The 23491-nt window shown below is 49.2% G+C and overlaps 1 protein-coding gene across 1 annotated transcript in view; it reads left to right on the top strand.

The window, feature by feature from the left end:
• LOC132586434 (transmembrane protein 87A-like) overlaps positions 1-18910 on the top strand; it is a 33447-nt gene extending 14537 nt beyond the window's left edge. The window contains exons 7-14 of the mRNA XM_060258518.1: positions 2762-2882; positions 5012-5070; positions 7722-7825; positions 8857-8936; positions 9811-9869; positions 12382-12434; positions 16090-16120; positions 17262-18910. Of these exons, the coding sequence (XP_060114501.1) occupies positions 2762-2882; positions 5012-5070; positions 7722-7825; positions 8857-8936; positions 9811-9869; positions 12382-12434; positions 16090-16120; positions 17262-17303 (549 nt within the window). The 3' untranslated portion in view covers positions 17304-18910. The remainder of the gene's footprint in view (positions 1-2761; positions 2883-5011; positions 5071-7721; positions 7826-8856; positions 8937-9810; positions 9870-12381; positions 12435-16089; positions 16121-17261) is intronic.
• Positions 18911-23491: the final 4581 nt, after the last annotated feature.

The following is a 23491-nucleotide window of genomic DNA, read 5'->3' as shown; positions in this document are numbered from 1 at the left end:
GATTGGGCAGGCATCTTCTTTATGGGCTGAAAAGAGCTGCTTTAACACCAGAGCCGTCATATCCGTTAGGCAGGGGAGACACAGTGACCGGGGCCCACCATTGGGGTAGGTATTTGTGGGTTTCCTGCATTGTGCAGGGGGTTGGACTAGATGACCCTGGAGGTCCTTCCAACTCTAGAATTCTAGAATTCTTCAGGAGGAGGGGGCTCTCCTTTCTTGGAGGTTTTTAAACAGAGGCTAGATGGCCATCTGACAGCAATGAAGATCCTGTGAATTTTGAGGGAGGAGTTTGTGGGTTCCCTGCATTGTGCAGGGGGTTGGACTAGATGACCCTGGAGATCCCTTCCAACTCTGTGATTCTAGGATTCTATCCTGTGAATTTAGGGGGAGGTATTTGTGAGTCTCCTGCATTGTGCAGGGGGTTGGACGAGATGACCCTGGAGGTCCCTTCCAACTCTGTGATTCTATCCTGTGAATTTAGGGGGAGGTATTTGTGAGTCTCCTGCATTGTGCAGGGGGTTGGACTAGATGACCCTGGAGGTCCCTTCCAACTCTAGGATTCTAGAATTCTTCAGGAGGAGGTGGGCTCTCCTTCCTTGGAGGTTTTTCAACAGAGGCTAGAAGGCCATCTGACAGCAATGAAGATCCTGTGAATTTTGGGGGAGGAGTTTGTGGGTTTCCTGCATTGTGCAGGGGGTTGGACTAGATGACCCTGGAGGTACCTTCCAACTCTTATGATTCTATGATTCTTTTAGGTGCCCAGGAAAATGCTTAAATTTCTTTTAACATCAGAAAGGGGTGGGGGATGAGCTTTTATTTATTTAGGTTTTTCAAGCGCCCTCCCCCAACAAACTGGGCTCAGAGCAGCGTACAATGGTCGAAGAAGTTTTGTTTTCCCCACATCAGAAAAAACTCCGAAATTTTTAGGGCCCACACAAATATATTAAATTTTGAAGTGTTTCATGTTATAGCAAAAATAATTTTTAATATTGATATTATTATGGTGCAGGGGTGGGCAAACTTGCTTAATGTAAGAGCCACATAGAATAAACATCAGATGTTTGAGAGCCGTAAGATATGAATTTCAGATGTTTGAGAGTTGCAAGATATGAACATTACTTGTTGGGGAGCTGCAAGACAGGAAGGCAAGCAGGCAAATATATGGAGGGAGAGAAAGGTGCAAAGAAAGCAACTTTAACTTTAAATGCATTCTCCAAGCCACCAACTGTCTTGGCTTGGAGAAGTTTTTTAAAAGAGAGAAATGCTTTCTCTAAGCTGGCCAACAGGGCAGAGGGGTCTTCAAGAGCCACACAATATATGTCAAAGAGCCACAGTTTGGCCACCCCTGTTAGGGTGGAAGGGGCCCACGAAGGCAAAAGTGCCGAGGGCCCGTGAAAGTCACGATGCTGCCCGGTTTGACACCTGGCAGTGAGCCAGCTTGGAGCTCCCCTTGAAGACTGTTCGAGAGTTAAAGCTAGTGCAGAATTCTGTGGCTAGACTGCCAGTTGGGACCAGCTATTGGAAGCACGCGACCCAATACTACAGCAGTTCCACTGGCTGCTGATCCACTCATAAGCCCTATTCAGGGTGTTGGTTCAGTCCCTTAAAGCCACACATAGCTTGGGGCTGAGTTGTCTGAACAACCACCCCACGTTCCTGCCTAGAAATTAAGATCACAGGGAAAGAGGCCCTCCTGACTACCCCACCAGTCAGAGAAGCTCATCTGGGCGGGCACGAGAGTCAGGGCCTTTTTGGTGGTAGCCCCACGAATATGGAACAATCTCTGGAACAGCCTCCCCAAGGGAGGTGTGCCCGACCCTCGCTCTTGACCTTCAGGATCCAGTTGAAGAAAGACCATTGTATTTAGGACTGCATTTGACTTAATTTCGTTTTTATGTGTCAGCGGTCCTAGTGGGAGATTTAAAAATTGTAGCTCCTGGGCTTCTCTCCCCAAGTGCTGTTTGAACCTTAACAACAGGGTGGGAGCTAAACTGGCTCGGAACTGCCTCTCTTTCCGGGGCTCCCATGACTAACAGAATAGAATTGCAAGTTTATACCCCGCCCTTCCCCCTGAATCAGAGACTCAGAGCAGCTTACAATCTCCTATGTCTTCTCCCCCCACAACAGACACCCTGTGAGGTGGGTGGGGCTGAGAGAGCTCTCACAGAAGTTGCCCTTTTAAGGACAACCTCTGCCAGAGCTATGGCTGACCCTAGACTATTCCAGCAGGTGCAAATGGAGGAGAGGGGAATCAAACCAGGATCTCCCAGGTAAGAAGAAGAAGAATTGCAGATTTATACCCCACCGTTCTCTCTGAATCAGAGACTCAGAGCGGCTTACAATCTCCTATGTCTTCTCCCCCTACGACACCCTGTGAGGTGGATGGGGCTGAGAGAGCTCTCACAGAAGCTGCCCTTTCAAGGACAACTCCTGTGAGAGCTATGGCTGACCCAAGGCCATTCCAGCAGCTGCAATTGGAGGAGAGGGGAATCAAACCCAGTTCTCCCAGATAAGAGTCTGCACACTTAACCACTACACCAAACTGGCTCTTTTAACATCAGAAGGGTAGGGGGGGGAGATGAGCTTTTATTTAAATTTTATATTAAAATAATAAATATAAAAATAAATATAAAATAATAATAATATCTCAGAGGGAGGTTTTAAGCTCCGGCGTATTTATTCACGGTGTGTTGGGGTGGGAGTGTCAGGAGTTTGAGATGTAACCCCCCCTTCCTTTGGACGCCTTGCCGTATTCCTTAACCTCGGCCGCCACATCCTGATCAGCCTAGTCCAGACCATGAAGCTGTTGAAACTCCGTCGGAACTTGGTGAAGCTCTCTCTCTACCGCCACTTCACCAACACCCTCATCTTCGCCGTCATCGGTAAGGCCAGTCTGGGAGGGGAGGCGGCTCAGTTACTTAGAACCAAGGACCTAAATTTAGAGATAGATCCAAGCGGGCAGCCGTATTGGTTTGAAGCAGCTGAACAAAGCAGGAGTCAAGTTTCAGCTTTAAGACGAACCCATTTTTATTGAGTACGCAAGCTTTCGTGTGCTCTTGAGCACACTTCATCAGACGAGGAATCCAGCACAGTGAGCAAAGCCATACAGAGCTGAGCAGAGCCATACAAAGCTGTTAGGCAGTGGCCTACCTATTAAAACAATTAGAGAAATTGTTTTAAAGTCTCCCTTATCCTCAAAAGAGACCGGGGCAATTAATAGCCTGGCCTTGTGGGGGGGGGGTGGGGGGAGAAATGTTCTTTTAAAATGCTTTTGTGTAAAGAAGAAGAAGATCGTAGATTTATACCCTGCCTTTCTCTCTGAATCAGTCTCAGAGCGACTCACAATCTCCTTTACCTTCCTCCCCCACAACAGACACCCTGTGAGGTGGGTGGGGCTGAGAGCTCTCCCAGCAGCTGCCCTTTCAAGGACAACCTCTGCCAAAGCTATGGTTGACCCAAGGCCATTCCAGCAGCTGCAAGTGGAGGGATGGGGAATCAAACCCGATTCTCCCAGATGAGAGTCCACACATTTCACCGCTACGCCAAACTGGCTCGGAATAGCTGAAATCAGCTTGCAGCTAAAATAATTCCTTTGCCACAAAATGCTAATGCACCGGACTCACTGAAGAATAGAGTAAGGAGCGAAGGAAAAAAAAAACACTTTGATGACTGGCTACTTATCTCAAAACGGAATAAGCAATTCACATCAAAAACTTTAGAAAGGTGTTTGGTAATTATGCAGAAATAACCCAAGGAAGTCTGTTGTGAATTATCCGAAGCTTTGACCAAGGAGTGCCCAGGTGTTTGCTCGTTTACAACAGATGGAACTTTCATTGGGAGGTCCTTTGAAGTGTTATTAGCACGTCTTTTCGTTTGGTTCTCGGAAGTAACTCTGTATTCTTTGTATTACAGACGTTTAACATGTGGAATCTTGGATCATTTGTACGGATAATTATTCCTGACTAATATTTGTCCGTTGATCTTTGGATATTTTGTGTAAAGGCGTGTCTGGAGGCTTTTGCATAATTAGCAAACAGAAGGTCTAAAGTTTTGGGGTGTGAATTGTGTGCTACGTTTTGAGATAAGCACCCAGTCATCACAGTGGTTTGATTTTCTTTTCTTTATTGAAGAATGACATAAGCCTCGCGATCGAAGCGAGTGGGTGAATAACAATTTAATAAGCATTTATTAGTTTGTTTACATTGCTTATACCGGAGGGGTGGCCAAACTTGCTTAATGTAAGAGCCACGTAGAACAAATGTCAGATGTTTGCGAGCCACAAGGCATGAACGTCAGAAGAAGAAGAACTGCAGATTTATACCCCGCCCTTCTCTCTGAAGCAGAGACTCAGAGCGGCTCACAATCTCCTTTACCTTCCTCCCCCCCACAATGGACACCCTGTGAAGTGGTTGGGACTGGAGAGGGCTCTCACAGCAGCTGCCCTTTCAAGGACAACCTCTGCCAGAGCTATGGCTGACCCAAGGCCATTCCAGCAGCTGCAAGTGGAGGAGTGGGGAATCAAACCCTGTGAGGTGGGTGGGGCTGAGAGGGCTCTCACAGCAGCTGCCCTTTCAAGGACAACCTCTGCCAGAGCTACTGGTGACCCAAGGCCATTCCAGCGGTTCTCCCAGATAAGAGTCCGCACACTTAACCACTACACCAAACTGGCTCTCTGGAAAATAGGGAGGGAGAGGTGGAAAGAAAGCAACATTAACTTTAAATGCATTCTCCAAGCCAGTGATTGGCTTGGCTTGGCGAAGTGATTGAAAGAGAAAATGCCTTCTCCAAGCTGGCTGATGGGCCGGTTGCGGCTTCGAGAGCCACACAATATGTGTATGAAAGAGCCACACGTGGCTCCCAAGCCACACTTTGGCCACCTCTGGTTTATACCTTGCCTTTCTCCCCAGCGAGGACGCAGAGTGGCTTCCACCGTTCTCCTCCCCTCATAATAACCCCGTGAGGTAGGTTAGGTGGAGAGAATGTGACGGTGGCTTTGTGCTTTTCTCCCCAGCCTCCATCATCTTCATTATCTGGACCACCAAGACTTTCCGGCTCGCCACCTGCCAATCGGTGAGTAGCCGCATCCGGTGCGAGGGGAGGGATTTACGCTGATGGTCTAAACGAGGGGCCTCCGACGTGGCGCCCCAGGGTGTGCCCGCCCCTTCCCCGGTGCCAGCCAAGTGCTTTCAGAAAGTGGGTGGGGCTAGGTAGGGCTTTTGCCTAGCGAGGCTTCTGATTGGCTGCGGAGATGGAAAGGCATCTGCCTGAAATGTTAGAAGAGTCACTGTTGGAGTTATATGTATCCTCGCCCTCTGACATATTGTGGTTGGCTCCGCCTCCTGGGGCAGCCATTTTGTGACTGTGCCCATCACCCTGTGTCGGAATTCCAAAGGTGCCCACAGGCTCAAAAATGGTTGGGGATCCCATTCGAAACTTTGGCTTTAATAAATATATACATAGGCAGTGTTAGGGACTTGGTAAATAGATCTGTGCTGTTCTCTAGAACATATACACAGAGAACATATACATATACTTAAGAGCCCTGTGGCGCAGAGTGTTAAAGCTGCAGTACTGAGGTCCTAAGCTCTTCTCACGACCTGAGTTTGATCCTCGGTGGAAGCTGGGCTTTCAGGTAGTTGGCTTGAGGTTGACTCAGCCATCCATCTTTCTGAGGTCGGTCAAATGAGTCCCCAGCTTTCTGGGGGGGGGAAGTGTAGAGGACTGGGGAAGGCAAGGGCAAACCACCCCGTAAAAAGTCTGTCGTGAAAACATTGTGAAAGCAACGTCACCCCAGAGTTGGAAACGACTGGTGCTTGCACAGGGGACCTTTCCTTTTTTCTGATTCTTGCTTTCTAGGATCCATTTGCTGAATTCTAAGATTTGACAAACTTTCTAATGTTTTTCCCCACAAAAAAAATGCAGAAATAACCAAAAAGTATAAAGGAGACAGAATGGAAATCTTCCTCACGCCACTGTGGCCACAGAGGAGAAAGTAATTTAAAAAGTAGGATGGGAGTAAAGTTGTATTCTGACAATTCTAATTCAAGAAGCGTTTTAAGGTCGATGCTGACCTGATAGAATGGAGTCCACCATCCGGTGATAACAGGGGCGGGTGGCATATGCAAATGAGCTGCGCTAATGAGCTACGGCACCTCTTTTTCTATGAAATGGCCCCTGCCTAAATGTTTTCAGTGGGGGGGGGGACCCACAGGAACATAAGAACATAAGAGAAGCCCTGTTGGATCAGGCCAATGGCCCATCCAGTCCAACACTCTGTGTCACACAGTGGCCAAAAAAACCAGGTGCCATCAGGAGGTTCACCAGTGGGGCCAGGACACCAGAAGCCCTCCCACTGTGCCCCCCCCCCCAAGCACCAAGAATATAAGAACATAAGAGAAGCCCTGTTGGATCAGGCCAATGGCCCATCCAGTCCAGCACTCTGTGTCACAGAAGAACATAAGAGAAGCCCTGTTGGATCAGGCCAGTGGCCCCTCCAGTCCAACACTCTGTGTCACATAAGAACATAAGAGAAGCCATGTTGGATCAGGCCAATGACCCATCCAGTCCAACACTCTGTGTCACAGAAGAACATAAGAGAAGCCCTGTTGGATCAGGCCAATGGCCCATCCAGTCCAACACTCTGTGTCACATAAGAACATAAGAGAAGCCATGTTGGATCAGGCCAATGGCCCCTCCAGTCCAACACTCTGTGTCACAGAAGAACATAAGAGAAGTCATGTTGGATCAGGCCAATGGCACATCCAGTCCAACACTCTGTGTCACAGAAGAACATAAGAGAAGCCATGTTGGATCAGGCCAATGGCCCATCCAGTCCAGCACTCTGTGTCACATAAGAACATAAGAGAAGCCATGTTGGATCAGGCCAATGGCCCCTCCAGTCCAACACTCTGTGTCACAGAAGAACATAAGAGAAGTCATGTTGGATCAGGCCAATGGCCCATCCAGTCCAACACTGTGTCACAGAAGAACATAAGAGAAGTCATGTTGGATCAGGCCAATGGCACATCCAGTCCAGCACTCTGTGTCACAGAAGAACATAAGAGAAGCCATGTTGGATCAGGCCAATGGCCCATCCAGTCCAGCACTCTGTGTCACAGAAGAACATAAGAGAAGCCATGTTGGATCAGGCCAATGGCCCATCCAGTCCAGCACTTTGTGTTACAGTGGCCAAATATATATATATACACACACACACACACACACACATAGTGGCTAATAGTCACTGATGGATCTCTGCTCCATATTTTTATCTAACCCCCTCTTGAAGCTGGCTATGCTTGTAGCCGCCACCACCTCCTGTGGCAGTGAATTCCACATGTTAATCACCCTTTGGGTGAAGAAGGACTTCCTTTTATCCGTTCTAACTCGACTGCTCAGCAATTTCACTGAATGCCCACGAGTTCTTGTATTGTGAGAAAGGGAGAAAAGGACTTCTTTCTCTACTTTCTCCATCCCGTGCATAATCTTGTAAACTTCCATCGTGTCACCCCGCAGTCGACGTTTCTCCAAGCTAAAGAGCCCCAAGCGTTTTGACCTTCTTCATAGGGAAAGTGTTCCAACCCTTGAATCATTCTAGTTGCCCTTTTCTGCACTTTCAGGAAGCTTACAGACCTTGAATGGCGGAGGGGACATTAATCCTTGTTGTGGGGGAGGGGGGTGTCTGTCTGCTAAGCCTCCTTTCTCTTTCCCGGCTCGTTCAGGACTGGCGGGAGCTCTGGATCGACGACGCTTTCTGGCGGTTCCTCTTCTCCATCATCCTCTTAGTCATCATGTTCCTCTGGAGACCCTCGGCCAATAACCAAAGGTGCGGCAGCCCCCCCCCCCCCCGGCAGGCCTTGGCAGCTGCTTTCCCCAAAGGGACAGGTCTCTGGTTAGGGGCAACGTTCCCTCTAAGTTGCGGAGTCTTGTGAGCGAAAATTCTACTTTGTGAGCCGCTGGTGTTGAAAGTTGTGAGCTCCTGCGTCAGTTGGTTTGCTCTGGGGCCATTTTTCCCTGAGCTAAGACAAAAAACGCGTGAGCCGGAGGGAACACTGGTTAGCGGGAAAGTGTACCTCCCCTAGAGCTCAGTAGCAGAGCAGCTGTTCTGCACCCAGAAGATTCTTGGGTAGCTGAGCTGGGGACATTCCCTTGGCTTAAGGTCTCGAAAGCTAGCTGGAGCAGGAGGCACAGATAACGGTGGTTCAGTGGTCCACCTCTGTGGAAGACAAAATCTAACCGGATCTGACATAAACGAGACCTTGTCGGGCTGGTCGACGCGTGCCATAAAATGTAATGCCAGGTAGCAGAGATAGAAGCTTCATATAGAACACAAAACACAAAAGATTTTTTTTTAAAGCTTAAAATAAAACATTCTTCAAAGATAGCACTAGTCGGTCTTGAAGGTGCTTTCTTTGTCTTTTTCCCGTGGGATCGAGGGAACTGGTTAAAGCAAGCTCTGCCTCTTTCCTTGCTTCCCCAGGAGACCAGGAGGGGGGGGGGAGGAGCCTCAGCCAACAGAAGGAAGAGAGGCTTGGCTCAGAAGCTCTGCTGCGCGATCGAGTGAGCCTGGCAAAACAAGCTCTCTTTCCCCCTCCCTCCCCAAAGGAGGAGCCTCAGCCAATGGAGAAAATAGAGGCTTTGCTCTGTAGCTCCCGTGCGATTGAGCAAGCCTGGCAAAGCAAGGTGCGATGCAGAAGGAAGCAAGAGAGAGGGAGAAGGAAGCAGAGGACAGCCAGTTGCTCGGGGGCCTGATAGGGGCCTGATTCAGCTCCCCGGGCTGCATGTTTGATGCCCCTGCAATAATGGCTTTCCCCCCCCCACACCTCATAACGTTTGGCTGCTACCGTCTCTCCACAGATACGCCTTTATGCCCTTGGTGGACGAAGGCAGTGAGCCAGAAGACGAGGAGGATGAGCAGATGGTCAACAAGGCCTTCGGTAAGTTGGGTCAAACTGACCAGGCCGTGCTAGCAGGTAGAACTCACCACCTGTTTGGATCTTGGGGGGGTAATGTGTGGGGTGAGGACAGGCCCAGGGGCGTTATTGGGTCTCCCTTCTTGGGACCAGGGTCTTGCTTTGGTAATCCTCTCCTGTTGTGGGGCGGAACAGGAAGAGGCTGTGATGAAGCCCTCTCATTCCTTGACCCTCAGTTGCTTACCTCAGAGATCCTTACGTGTCGGAGAGCCTAGAACGGGGTCCCTCAACATGGCGCCTGCCGAATTTCACAGAAAGTGGGTTGGACCATCGTAAGGCAGGGCTGGTTATTGGCTGCCCTCACAACTGAATGGGCTTTCCACTGGAGGACGAGGAAACCTGGGGAATGGCTCATTTGTGCTTTCCTTACTCAGTGGGTGGTTCCAAACCCTCTTCAAGATTTCCTCCGTCTCAAGAAGTGTGAGGAGGGACGTATTCTATTTGGCTCCACCTCCTGAGGCGGCCATTTTGCCTTTGGCGCCACCTCTTGTGGCTGCCATTTTGGGATGGCGCTGTCTAAACCTACCCCCCTCCCAGCCGAATTCCAAAGGTCCCCACTGGCTGAAAAGGTTTAGTGACCCCTGGCCTAGGAAGTTTTTGCAAGATACGTTCTGTGCAATTCCCGCCTGCCCTTCTTGATGCTCAGCGTCTTTTCCCACTCAGAATGAGGAGGGGACAAGCAGTTTCATCTCACCTAAGTTGTCCTCGGACTCGCGGCAGGGTTGCAGGATTCCGAGAAAACCAGCTCAGCCCCGGAAGCGCGAGTGACAATCATTCCCTCGAGCTACTGGACACAGTTGATTTGGGCCTCATTTTTCCCTTTTTCCCCCTCCGGTAGGGATGAAGATGAGAGGCACGAAGCCCGAAGCCAACGGGATCCTCAGGGGGAGCCGTGTGGTAAGACGCCTCCCCCCGCCTTTCCTTCACCCTGGCGCATCCTCTCGCCCTTGCTCAGATTGTAAACCCGCTGGCCAGGATCCCTCATTTTGTGACCGTTGCGGTTAAAAATGCACCGCAAAACACCTGATCTGTTTATATCCGTGTCCCAGATTTAAAGTGGATGTCCTTCCACTGTTTAATTCAGGAGTGGCCAGACTGTGGCTTGGGAGCACGTGTGGCTCTTTCACTGTCAAGTCGGCAGGTTCAATAACGAGTCGTTGTTGATACAAAGAAACTAGTTTATTGATACTGGTACTGGATGGCAAAAGCCAGCATTGAAAGACTAAAGAGTATACCTTGATACATTGCATTTAAGGGGATACTTCTGAGGAATTCCTAAGGGGGGGGGGATTATGCAGGGTACATTCACACACTGATGTTACAAATTCGTTCTCAGGCCTGATGGCCTTGATCGTCTCGAGCTCTTGACTCCCTCCTGAGAGCCAGGCCTGAGAAGGTACAGATAAGGCTTTCACATCTTTCCATTTCAAAGCAAAGCTATCCACTACAGGAAGGAGGGGATGGGAAAGGTTTGAGCTAGCAGCATTTGGTTATACTTTGGTTCTACCCAGAATGCTCTCTGACTGAGCCAGAGTTTACAGACAGACTTGACATTCACACATATTGTGTGGCTCTCAAAGCCCCCGCCGCCCCATTGGCCTCCTTGGAAAAGGCATTTGTTGTCGTCGTTTGAGTGAGCAGATTTGTGACCACCTAATCTTACCACCACCAGTCCACTCAAGTCACCAACCGTCCACGTAGGCGAGTTGCTATAGTAAGACACAGTCCAACAACACTCTGTGTACTTAACTATATACAGGTTTATTTACAAATATACGAACCCCAGAGAGCACTGAGGTCAGCAGGGAAGAACCAGCTGACTATCCCTGGACCAAAGGAGGCCAAACTCCAAAACGCCCGTACACGGGCCTTCTCCATCGCAGCTCCACACCTATGGAACCAGCTCCCGGCAGAAGTGCGAGCCCTGCGGTGCCTTGACCAGTTCCGCAGGGCCTGCAAGACCACCCTTTTCAGGATGGCCTTTGCTGGCCGAGAGACCGCTGTCGGGTGACTTTCGCTATTATCATCTATAAATGGAATTAGCACCTGGAAATCTGTATAATACTTGGTTAACTGGAATGTTTTAAAGCTAATGCGATTTTAAACTCTGTATAATTTTATGAAAATGTTGTTAGCCGCCCTGAGCCCGCCTCGGCGGGGAGGGCGGGATGTAAATAAAATTTTATTATTGTTGTTATTATTATTAAATATACAGACTCTCCATCAAAGCGCTCCACCAGACATTCATATAGAGTAGTAGGTGCAGCTATGTAATCATAGCCTTACTTATATACAAAACCATTAGTCACTGTACCAATGAGCTTCCAGCGCTGAGTCATTCTGCACTCATCACCTTATTGTATCATCCACCTGGTTGGAACCAGTTCTTACTTGGCAGAGCCCTGCTAGAATACTGATGTCATCTATTATGACAGTGGCTGTCAGGTCCGCATGCTTCACTTGCCTCATGCCTTACTGAGCGTTTCATATGCTAACATTGGTCTCTTTAAGCCGAGCCAGCTGGCGATTTGGATCATGCATTTGAAGTTAAAGTTGCTTTCTTTCCACCTCTCCCTCCCTCCATCTATTTTCGTGGTTAAAACAATTTATTATAATGTAATATATTGTAATGGTATGTTATCATTTGTCATTAAATGTTAATACACATATATCACATTTTCTCCCCCCCACCCCTCCTTTTGGTGACCCCCCCGCAGTGCCTTCCCCCTTAACAAACATCTCCATATTACTATTCATTTTAGTTTGTTATAAGGTAATAAACTCTTATCGATTAAAGAATCTTTCTCTAAAAAGCCCAAAGATTATAATTATAATCCATCTTCATGGTAGTTCTTCTTAGTCGTTAGCAAGTAAACGAAAAAGTTATAATCCAATAATTCTATTTTTTTTAAACTGTAGTCCATATATAGTTTCTTTAAAGATTAACCATTGTCAAAGATCACCAAATGTCCTTTAACGTTCCATTGTTTTTCAATATATTTTTGAAACTTTCCCCACTCGTTTTTAAACTTCTCCAGATCTTGTTCTTTTAAGATTCTTGTAAGTTTGTCCATTTCACTCCCCTTTCATCTATTTTCCTTCCTTCCTTCCTTCCTTCCTTCCTTCCTTCCTTCCTTCCTTCCTTCCTTCCTTCCTTCCTTCCTTCCTTCCTTCCTTCCTTCCTTCCTTCCTTCCTTCCTTCCTTCCTTCCTTCCTTCCTTCCTTCCTTCCTTCCTTCCTTCCTTCCATCTCGTGGCTCTCAAACACATGATATTTTTTCTATGTGGCTCTTGTATTACGCCAGTTTGGCCACCCTTGGTTTAATTTAACTTCAGAAAGCAGTGGGGGCAAGGGAAAGGCAATTCAGATCTGGGCCACGTTGCTGACTTACCTCTTTCTCCCTTTTCAGGATGAAGACTTGAAATGGGTCGAAGAAAACATTCCCACTTCCATGGCCGACGTGTAGGTGTTTCGTTTACTAATTCTTGTCTCTCCCCTCCCCCCCCCACCAATTCAAATCCCCCTATTGTAAAAATCAACCCAAAGGGCATTTAAGACAAGAAATATACATGTTCAGGATCTGTCAACATGAGGGGTTGTTTTGTAGAAAAATAGGTGGTGGAGCTCATCCAGGGATTGTTATGCAGCTGCACCTACTATTCAGTGGACAAGGTGGGAAGGAGGAGGTGGAACTCTCAGAAAGGTTCAGGAGCTGTGCTCCTGTGAGCTCCTGCTGAATCTGAGGCCCAGTCAACATGTGAGATCCAGAAATAAAAACCAACGGACAACCAGAGGTGCCCATTCGGTTTCAGCCGTGAGCAGTTGGCTGCACTGGCCAAGACACAACGGAGATTCTTCCTATGTTGACTTCTCTTCTAGCAGTTAAAAGCACAGTTCCTATTAAGGACATAAGAAGAAGAGCCCTGCTGGATCAGACCACTGGTCTGTGGAGGGTAGCTTTCTTCGTTTGCAGTAAAAGAGCTAAATTTGAGTCCAGCGGTGCCTTAGAGACCAACAAGGTTCTTCGGGTATGAGCTTTTGAGGACATACAAAGTGCCCTGCTGGATCAGACCCAGTGATTCATCTGGTCCGGCACCCCGTCTCACGCAGTGGTCAGCCAGTTTCTCTGGAGGGCCAACAGCAGAGCAGAGAGGCCAAGGCCTTCAGAAGAATATCAGAAGAGCCCTGCTGGATCAGACCAGTGAGAGTCTATCTAGTCCAGCATCCTGTCTTAAATGGTGGCCAGCCAGTTCCTCCAGGGGGCCAGCCACAGGGCAGAGAGGCCAAGGCCTTCGTAAGAATATTAGAAGAGCCCTGCTGGATCAGGCCAGTGGTCCAGCTAGTCCAGCATCCTGTATCACCCAGTGGCTAGCCAGTTTCTCTGGAAAGCCAACAACAGAGCAGTGAGGCCTTCCCCTGAGAAGAACATCAGAATAGCCCTGTTGGATCCAAACAGTAGTACATCTAGTCCAGCATCCCGTCTCAGCAATCTGCCGGTTCCTCTGGACGGCCAACGACGGGGTATAGAGGCTGAGGGCTCCCCGTAATGTTGTCTCCTGGCTCTGGGATTCAGAGGATTAGCGTTTTGGAATGTGGAGGTTCCCTTCAGCCACCACGGCTAGTAGTCATTAATAGACTCATTCTCCACGAATCTAATCCCCTTTTAAAGCTGTTTGTTCCCGTGGTCATCACAATGTCCTTTGGCAGTGAGTTCCACATTTGAATCTCTCTGTACTCCAAGCAGACGCTCTGCCACTGAACTACAGCCTCTCCCCTTCTGGGCAACGCTCTAGGAAGCCCCGCCATCTCTGTAGTTAACACCATAGAGATTGGGGGTTTCCTAGAGTGTCATATTTCCTTTTGTCTGTCCTGAACCTCCTGCCCATCGGCTTCCTTGAATGCCCTCGAGTTCTAGACTTTGGGGAGAGGGAGAAGGCTTTTGTCAGTTCTCTCCGCCCCACGCATCATTTTATAAACCTCTATCATGCCCCCCCTCGCTTAGACATCTCTTTTCTAAGCCCTTTCTCAAGGGGAAGGGGTTCCAGTCCCCTCTATCATCTTTTACCTGTTGCGGATGTGAACCAAAAAGCCAAACTAATAATAATAATAATAACTTTATTTTTGTATCCCGCCCTCCCCCGCCAAAGGCGGGCTCAGGGCGGCTCACAGACATGGAATTCCATGATTCCCGGATTCTTTTTCTACTGGATTGTGCGATTGCAATAAAAAAGGCCAACGCTATGCTGAGAGTTTATTAGGAAGGGAATTGAAAACAAATCAGCCAGTATCGTGACGCCCTTGTATAAATCGATGATGTGGCTTCATTTGGAGTACTGTGTACAATTCCGGTCACCACACCTCAAAAAAGATACGGCATTGGGAGAAGCGCAGAAAATGGCAACTAGAATGATTAAAGGGCTGGAACACTTTCCCTATGAAGAAAGGTTAAAATGCTTGGGGCTCTTTTGCTTGGAGAAACGTCGACTGCGGGGTGACATGATAGAGGTTTACAAGATAATGCACGGGATGGAGAAAGCAGAGAAAGAAGTTCTTTTCTCCCTTTCCCACAATACGAGAATGCATGGACATTCAATGAAATTGCTGAGCAGTCGGGTTAGAATGGATAAAAGGAAGTCCTTCACCCAAAGGGTGATTAACATGTGGAATTCACTGCCACAGGAGGTGGTGGCAGCTGCCAGCATAGCCAGCTTCAAGAGGAGATTGGATAAGCATATGGAGCAGAGGTCCATCAGTGGCTATTAGCCACAGCGTATTGTTGGAACTCTCTGGGGCAAGTGATGCTCTGTATTCTTGGTGCTTGGGGAGCACAGTGAGAGGGCTTCTAGTGTCCTGGCCCTGCTGATGGACCTCCTGATGGGTTTTTTGGCCCATGAGTGTTGGACTGGAGGGGCCATTGGCCTGATCCAACATGGCTTCTCTTATGTTCTTCTGTGACACAGAGTATTGGACTGGAGGGGCCATTGGCCTGATCCAACATGGGTTCTCTTATGTTCTTCTGCGACACAGAGTGTTGGACTGGATGTGCCATTGGCCTGATCCAACATGGCTTCTCTTATGTTCTTCTGTGACACAGAGTGTTGGACTGGATGTGCCATTGGCCTGATCCAATATGGCTTCTCTTGTTCTTCTGTGACACAGAGTGTTGGACTGGATGGGCCATTGGCCTGACCCAACAGGGCTTCTCTTCTGTTCTTATGGATTGAGCCCTGAGAGAGAGGAGAGGCGACTCCTCAGTGCCACACCCCCTGTCTTCTCAGCCACCCAGAAGTCTCGGCTATATTTCAGCCTTGCTGATGTACCCAAAATTTTGAATACGCCCAGGGGTTGTTTTGTAGAAAAATAGGTGGGGGGTGCTCATTAGTATAACTCATTAGCATATGCTGTCCCCCCCCCCGGACCAAAAGCAACCCGATGCTAGAAAGGAGAGCCCCGGGCGAGTGAGGCCTGCTTGGACTGGCTAGAGATCCACCAGTCCAAGCTGGCCTCGCTCACCCGGGGCTCTCCTCGGCCGGCCACCCCCCCCCCCCCCAATCAAAAGGCCAGCAAGCCACGCACTGCCCAGAAGTACACAAGAGGTGGAGAAAGGGTGGTGTGGGCTTCTCCAGGGGTTAATGAGGGCTGCTGGGGGTGTGGCAAAGCCCTTGGTGGCTGGCTGCTCTCCTAATCCAGGGATTGTTATGCAGCTGCACCTCCTATTCAATGGACAAGGGAGGTGGGGAGGAGGAGGGGGAACCCTCAGAAAGGTTCAGGAGCTGCAGTCCTGTGAGCTCCTGCTGACTCCGAGGCCTGCGTACGCTATTAAAGGCCTCCTTGACTCAATTGCGCCCATTCACTGGTTGGAACTATGCCTTCTTGGGCTGATACGAGGGGAAAAGCCCCCTTGGAAACTTTTAGGAGGTGCTCGAAAGAGAATCGTACTTGCAAGAGCTTTGAACAGAGTCATTGCGTGCGTTTTATTAAGTGGGCAAGCGGGGATTGGGGTTTTTATTATTATTTTTAATTACGTACGGAGAGCTGCCTCGAGCCCGTAGGGAATTGTGGGATACGATTGTTCTAATAAATGTTTGTAATTGGCTTTACTCCTTTCTTTTTCTAGCGTGCTGCCCCCTTTGCTGGACTCTGATGAGGTGAGCCGCGCTTAATCCGGTTCCATTATTCTCGGTTGTTTTGTTTGCCCTGTTAATTCTAGGTGGGGTCGACCACGGCATCGCCAAGGGCCGCGAAGCGACTGAATTGTCTGAGCCAAGCAGAGTTGGGAGGGAGCTGCCGATGGGGGCAGGAAAGCCAGTTTTGTCTTGCACGGGGCTTTTTTGGTAGCAGGAACTCCTTTGCATATTAGGCCACACACCTCTGACGTAGCCAGTCCTCCTGGAGAAGACGACGACATTGGATTTATATTCCGCCCCCCACTCAGAGTCTCAGAGTGGCTCACAATCTCCTTTTTCTTCCTCCCCAACAACAGACACCCTGTGAGGTGGGTGAGGCTGAGAGAGCTCTCCCAGAAGCTGCCCTTTCAAGAACAACTCCTTAGAGAGCCATGGCTGACCCAAGGCCATTCCAGCAGCTGCAAGTGGAGGAGTGGGGAATTAAATCCGGTTCTCCCAGATCAGAGTCCGCACACTTAACCACTATGGCTGACCCAAGGCCATTCCAGCAGTTGTAAGTGGAAGAGTGAGGAATCAAACCCGGTTCTCCCAGATAAGAGTCCGCACACTTAACCACTATGGCTGACCCAAGGCCATTCCAGCAGCTGCAAGCGGAGGAGTGGGGAATCAAACCTGGTTCTCCCAGATCAGAATCCACACACTTAACCACTACACCAAACTGGCTCTCAGAGCTTACAGTAGACCCTGAACCAAGAGCCCTGTAAGCTCTTGGAGGATTGGCTACATTGGAGGATTGGGGGGGTGTGGCCTTAAATGCAAAGGAGCTCCTGCTAGAATCCCACCCCTGGTGACATATGAACCTATGAAGCTGCCTTCTACTGAATCAGACCCTCTTTGGTCCATCAGAGTCAGTCTTGTCTACTCAGACTGGTAGCGGTTCTCCAGGGTCTCAAGCTGAGGTTTTTCACGCCTACTTGCCTAGACCCTTTTTAGTTGGAGATGCCAGGGATTGAACCTGGGACCTTCTGCTTACCAAGCAGATGCTCTACCACTGAGCCACCGTACCTCCCCTAAATTGGATTGAGACTGCATTATTTAGCATGTGCGAAAACCCCCTAATTTTTGTCTCCTCTCCCCCCGCCCCCCTCTTTTTTTTTTTTAGGAAATAGTAACCACGAAGTTTGAAATGTCCAAGATGGAATGAAGTCAAGACTGCTAACCCAACTGCGCTCTCTTCCTGTTGGATTTTGTGCGGCGAAAGAGTGGCAAATGGTCACTTGGTTCCTTTTTACACACGCATATATATATAGATATATATATATATACACACACACACGTATATATATTTGTATATTGTTAAGAAGATTATTTTATTACCGTTTGCATTTCTGACTCTGAAGCTTCGGGGCTATTGCTGGGCGGGGAGTGCCACTCACTCCCACCAGCCACGAGAGGAATTCCGGAACGGCCACGCCTCCCGCCGGTGAGAAGGACAGCTCGATCCGACTAACCTCACTCCCCCTGCCGTCTCCCCGACCGCTTTTGGAACTAGCGTTTCCCCCAGCCGTTAACACGACAGCGGTTTTGTTAACATCAGTCCGGCCCCGTGCTTTCCGTTAGCGACTGCCCCCACGTTAGGTGGCGTGACAGTATTGGCAGCACGCGCGACTCTCAAGTTGAAAGGTGGAATTGGGTCCAGTGAAAGTGATTTCTCTCCTCCTTCCCAACCTGTTGGTGACTTGGAAGTGGTGTTTAGGGGCGGGGTGGGGGGGTGACCAAAAGGGTGTGTGTAAATACGTATGTGATTGTTACTGACATTTTCCGGTGGGGCTTTGGGGATGGTGGAAGGTCCGTCGGGGGCCAGGCCGAGGGGGATTTGTGCTTCTTGGAGAGGAATAAGCGTCCAGTCGCACGGCCAAGATGGTTATCGGGCAGCTGGCAAAATTCGCGAGGGACGAGGGCCTTGCTGCAAATGAGAACAGATTACTTATGAATGCCAGTGGGCTGTGGCGCGTACTTGGGAAGGGGAAGGTTCTGGGTTTGAATCCCCGTGACGGAAATCCCTTCAAAAACTGCTTCTCAAACCGTGCTGGGGGTGGAGGAAATCTTACAGAGAATCTGAGCTGCGAATGCACATCTGCTGGCATTTGGGGCCTGGCCGGGTGAGGTTGAGACGGGGGAAGTGAGAAATCGGTTCTCACCTGCGAACGCTGAAGCCTGCTACCCTTGAGTGTGTTTTTTCAGGTCGCAAGAACATTCTTCCTTCTCGCCCGCTCCATTTTTGGAGGGAATAACGTCAGATTTTTTTGGGGGGGGGAGGAGAGGGAATCCTTCCTACCCTTTTGTTTCAACCCTGTAATCTCTGAGCCTCCTCTGCAGTTTCAGCAGGAGAGAGAGACGCCGCTCAGCTCCGAACGCCTGCCGCGCTCAAGACCCAGCTCTGCCTTCGTTCACGCTTTTCTTTAAATTTCCACAAACTAAAATAGCGCATTCGATCAGAGCTGTGGCCTGAATTCTCCCAGAGGTGGGAGCTGCATCGGCAACAGCTGGCCTCCCCATACCTTCACACTTTTTTGCGCATTTTCACACTCGGGTACATTTCCTATGTCCTGGCGTGGTGCTTCGGAGGTGACCTAGATAATCGGTGGGGGATAGGAAGAGAGAAAAATCAGATTTCTTCTCCAGTAAACCTTTATTTATTTTGCAATTGTACATAATGTCTTCTCTCGGGGAGGAACTCCTGTGTGTATATGTGTGTGTGTGTATTACACAGTAATATTAAAAAAAGAAAAGAAAAAATTACGCTCTCTGCTTCAAGTGTACGCTTGGATTCTTTTTTCTTTTTCTTTTTTTGTGATCACCCAAGGCTTTTCGTAAGAGCCCCGTGGCGCAGAGTGGTAAAGCTGCAGTACAGCAGTCGGAGCCCTCTGCTCACGACTTGAGTTCGATCCCGGCGGAAGCTGGTTCAGGTAGCCGGCTCCAGGTTGACTTGGCCTTCCATCCTTCCGAGGTCGGTCAAAGGAGTCCCCAGCTTGCTGGGGGGAAAGTGTAGATGACTGGGGAAGGCAAGGGCAAACCACCCCGTAAAAAGTTTGCCGTGAAAACTTTGTGAAAGCAGCGTCACCCCAGAGTTGAAAACGACTGGTGCTTGCACAGGGGACTACCTTTACCTTTATTTATTTCATCTGTACAAGGATTCAGATTGGAAGGAGAGAAGATTTGTAGGAGCATCTCTGAGCATGCACAGAATACCTTTCTTTTGTTTAAGTGACCGCATCCTATCCCGGACAGTCGTCGTTGGCAATAGGGGGATTTTTGTCCTCCAGTGTTGCTTTGGGGATATCAAATTTCGGCAGTGAGAGAGAGGCTGTGAGGTTGGGGGGGGGGGCCTTTGGGGAAACAGGTTGAGAGCCCGTTAATCTAGCCATCCGTGTTGTTGCATGGCAGCCGCGGCCCTGTGTCCAGCTTCCTCCTGCTCTTTCTTCTTAGCCAACTGCTCCGCTGCCGCGTCGATGGCCGCTTCCACTATTTCTACCGCAGCCACGTAGATCAGGCGCTTTTGCTTCTCTTCTGGCCCTGTGGCGTCTGGCCACGGCGTGGCTCCGTCAGGCTCTGTGGGGCACGGCGGCTGCTGCCCTGTCAGACTTCCTGGAGATGAGCTGTTTCCCCCTGTCAAGTCCAGGGCGGCTACTTGAGTAGGCATAGAGATCAGACTGCCTTCAGAGCCTCTCTCTAACTCCCTGGAGGGGCAGGGCTCCAGCGGCACTGGCAGGTTCCTTTCCTGTGAGAAAGCCGGATAGGAGGTACCCACTTCCTCTAGTGTAGCAGTGCCAAAAAGGTAGGATGTGGCTACTACTCTTGTGCCATTTTCGGAGACGGCAGGTGGAAAGAGGCAACCGGCTCCGCTGGTTTTGTCTGGGGATGTATGCTCATTGGAGTGTTTAATCTCTCCAGGACTATCTGCCAAAATAGTCTCTTGTTTGTTCCCTTGTGTATCGGGATGGCTCCTTGTGGAAGCAACTGCCTTTTCTTCCACCTTCAGGCCTCCCAGCCCCTCGCTGTTCAACCATCCCCTCGTCGCCATGACCATCCCCTGTCCTCCGGGATTCTCAGCAAGTTCTGCCAAATCTTCCTCCGCAGAAAGTTCTGGCCAACACCCATCGTCTCCCTGCTCAGAACCTTCGTCTTCTGTGTCAGCACCCCCTGCCTCCAGCATCCTTCCCCCCGGAAAATAGCAAACCTCTGCTTGGATGCCTTCCAGTTCAGAAACAACATCAAGGATCGGATTGTCTTCGCAATATTCGTTTTCTTCTCGGATTGGCAGCTTGGGGACAGGTTTCAAGATGGCTTCCATCCTTCTATGGCTCTCCAGTCTATGCTGAGGTGTTCTGTTGGCTTCTTCGTCCTCTCGGGATCCACAAAGCTCATCTGCCACAGACGGAGGTGTCGAGGGCGGAGTTTTGTCCTCTACCGCAACGACATTGTTCTGTTGTTCTCTGATGGGTTCGTTTGCTCCGGAGGCTTCCAACTCCGCCGGCAGGGAAATAATCTTTTCTCCCGTGGCTTCTGGATTTCTCTTGTTCCCTGAGAGGATGGATCCTTTCTTTGCTCTGGCGGCTATCATGGTTCTGAATGTTCTCCATGGTTTGGCCAACCACGAGGCGTCTTGCTGAGGGACTGTTTCTGCTTTCTCTGGCTCAGCGAGTGAGCCAACCTCTTCTGGACTCTGCGTCTCAGCTCTGGGCTTCCACCTCAGCGGAGATTCCCCGTGAGGGTCTGCCGTTCTACTGAGGGCGGCGATGGGCCCACAGCGCGCTCTCTGAAGAGGTGACACCTCTGATCCGAGGGGCGATTTCTTCAGCTTAGAGTTAGTGGCCTTCAGACACCACAGTTTCCTCAGCAAGGAGGGGCCTGTTTTCTTTCGTGTGGAGTCCTCCTCGGTGTCCAAACTGAGGGCCTCTCTCTGTGTTGGTTTCCTGACGGCCTGAATGGGACTTTCATGGGTGGCTTCCATGCACAGACGGCTCCGGGAGACCACCATTCCCTGAGGAGAGTTGGCAGGCCCTTTTCTCTTCAGCCACAATGGGAGTTTCCTCTTTAAAAACCCTTTTCCAGAGGGAGAGCTCCCTCCAGCCTTGGGTTTGAACATTGGCCCTCCGGTCCCTGAAGTAGACTGGGAGACAGGCCAAATGGCTTGTTCCTTGACTCATGGGAGACGTGAGCTTGTTTTGATCACTACATGAGGTTGGATAGGCCTCTGTTATCTCTATGGTGGTCTGCATGTTTCCTTTCTTGGACTTCTGTCCAATTTTTTTCTTGGAAGAGAGACTTGAAGCTTTTCTTTCTTGGCTGCTGTTTCTGAATCTTCAATCTTGGCTACGCCCTATCCTCCACAGGTTCATTTTTTTTAAATGCCACCCAACTTTTTAAAAATCCAACTGAAGTTCCGACACTCGCCTAAAGTCTCCCAGATTCTGTTTTAACTTTCTTCAAAGGATTTCCCCCTTCCTGTGCTTTTCTCTGGCTGAAGTATTTGCATAATAACTTGGACCAGAAGAAGAATGGATTCTGAGGGCAAAAAGTCAAAAGCAGTTCATGATGATCTCGCAGGGCTTCCTAGAAAATGTGCACATAAACAAAAAATGAATAAAAATGATTGACTGAATTATTCTTGGATAATTTTAAACATTAGCTTAGATTGCCATTACAAACCCCTCCCCCTAAGCTAGGGATGTCGAACTCATTTTGTTATGAGGGCTGAATTTGACATAAATGAGACCTTGTCGGGCCGGGACTTGTGTGTACCTATTTAAGATTAGTAGCAGAGATATAAATGTTATAAATGACACAGACAAACACAATTAAATGTTTTTTAAATTAAAAAAAATCCTTAAAACGCGCTTAAGACTTTAGCACTCATTGGTCTTAAAGATGCTTTCTGTGTATTTCTCCCATGGGATCCAGGGAACTGGGCAAAGGAAGCTCTGGCTCTGTCCTTCCTTCCCCAGTGGACCAGGAGGGAGAGGAGCCTTAGCCAATAGAAGGAAGAGAGGCTTGACTCAGTAGCTCTGTGATTGAGAGAGCCTGACAAAGCAAGCTCTGCCTCCCCCTCCTCCTTCCCCAAGGGAGGAGCCTCAGCCAATGGAGAAAATAGAGGCTTTGCTCTGTAGCTCCTATGTGATTGAGCAAGTCTTGCAAAGCAAGCTGTGATGCCGAAGGAAGCAGATGACAGCTAGTCGCTCGGGGGCCTGATAAGAGCCCTCCGGGGGGAGGGGCTGATTTGGCCCCTGGGCCACATGTTTGACACTCCTGCCCTAAACTATACAATTAGTCAGTGACCTTTGTTTTCATCTACCTTGGAATATGGACTGTGGTTCAGTGGTAGAGCATCTTCCTGGCATACAGAATGTCTCAGGGTTCCATCCCCGGTCTTTCCAGTTAAACTAAAATGATTAAACTATATTGTACTTGGGTCATGTTACGAGAAGACAAGACCAGAAAAGGCATAAATGCTAGGAGAAGTTGCAGGCAACAGGAAAAGAGGAAGATTGACCAGAAGATAGGATTAGGGGAGGGACGGTGGCTCAGTGGTAGAGCATCTGCTTGGGAAGCAGAAGGTCCCAGGCTCAATCCCTGGCATCTCCAAAAAGGGTCCAGGCAAATAGGCATGAAAAACCTCAGCTTGAGACCCTGGAGAGCCGCTGCCAGTCTGAGTAGACAATACTGACTGATGGACCGAGGGTCTGATTCAGTATAAGGCAGCTTCATATGTTCATTAAGTCTGCCAAGGAGACCACAGTGGCCTTCAGTTTGCAAGACTAGAGCAAAGCTATGAAAGAGAAGATGTTTTGGAGGTAATTAATTCATAGGGTTGCCAGAAGTCTCAGAAATGGTGAGAAAGGCCTCAGCCTGAGACTCTGGAGAGTGCTGCCTGTCTGAGTAGACAGTATTGACCCTGATGGACAATATGATCTGATTCAATTCCCTTTGAAACGGAAGTGTCGACAGACATCCTAACATTCTTCTCGGAAGCTTTCTTCGGCCGCCGAAGCATCTTCTTCCAACTTCCTTCCCAGGCTGGCAAATCAAACTTCAAGTTGGGGGAAGGCACCTCAGGCCTGCTATAATCCACCTCTGGCTAAAAGGAAAGATTCAGGCAGGCAGCCATGTTGGCCTGAAGCAGCGGAACAAATTTCGCATCCAGTGGCCCATTTCAGACCGACAAAGCTTAATTCTGGGTGTAAGCTTTTTTTCTGTGCACGTATCCTTCTTAAATGGAGAAGCTCTTTCAAGGGGAAATGTTAAATACACTTTTCTGGCCATCCGATGCAATCCTAGTAGCAAATCAGCCTTCCACTTCTTTCCCTCCGAAACCCGCTCTTGTCAGTTGAA

Source organism: Heteronotia binoei, chromosome 17, assembly GCF_032191835.1.
Source record: "Heteronotia binoei isolate CCM8104 ecotype False Entrance Well chromosome 17, APGP_CSIRO_Hbin_v1, whole genome shotgun sequence".
Lineage (NCBI taxonomy): Eukaryota > Metazoa > Chordata > Lepidosauria > Squamata > Gekkonidae > Heteronotia > Heteronotia binoei.
The sequence above is the reverse complement of the archived record's forward strand: the minus strand, read 5'-3'. Positions and strand labels throughout refer to the sequence as shown.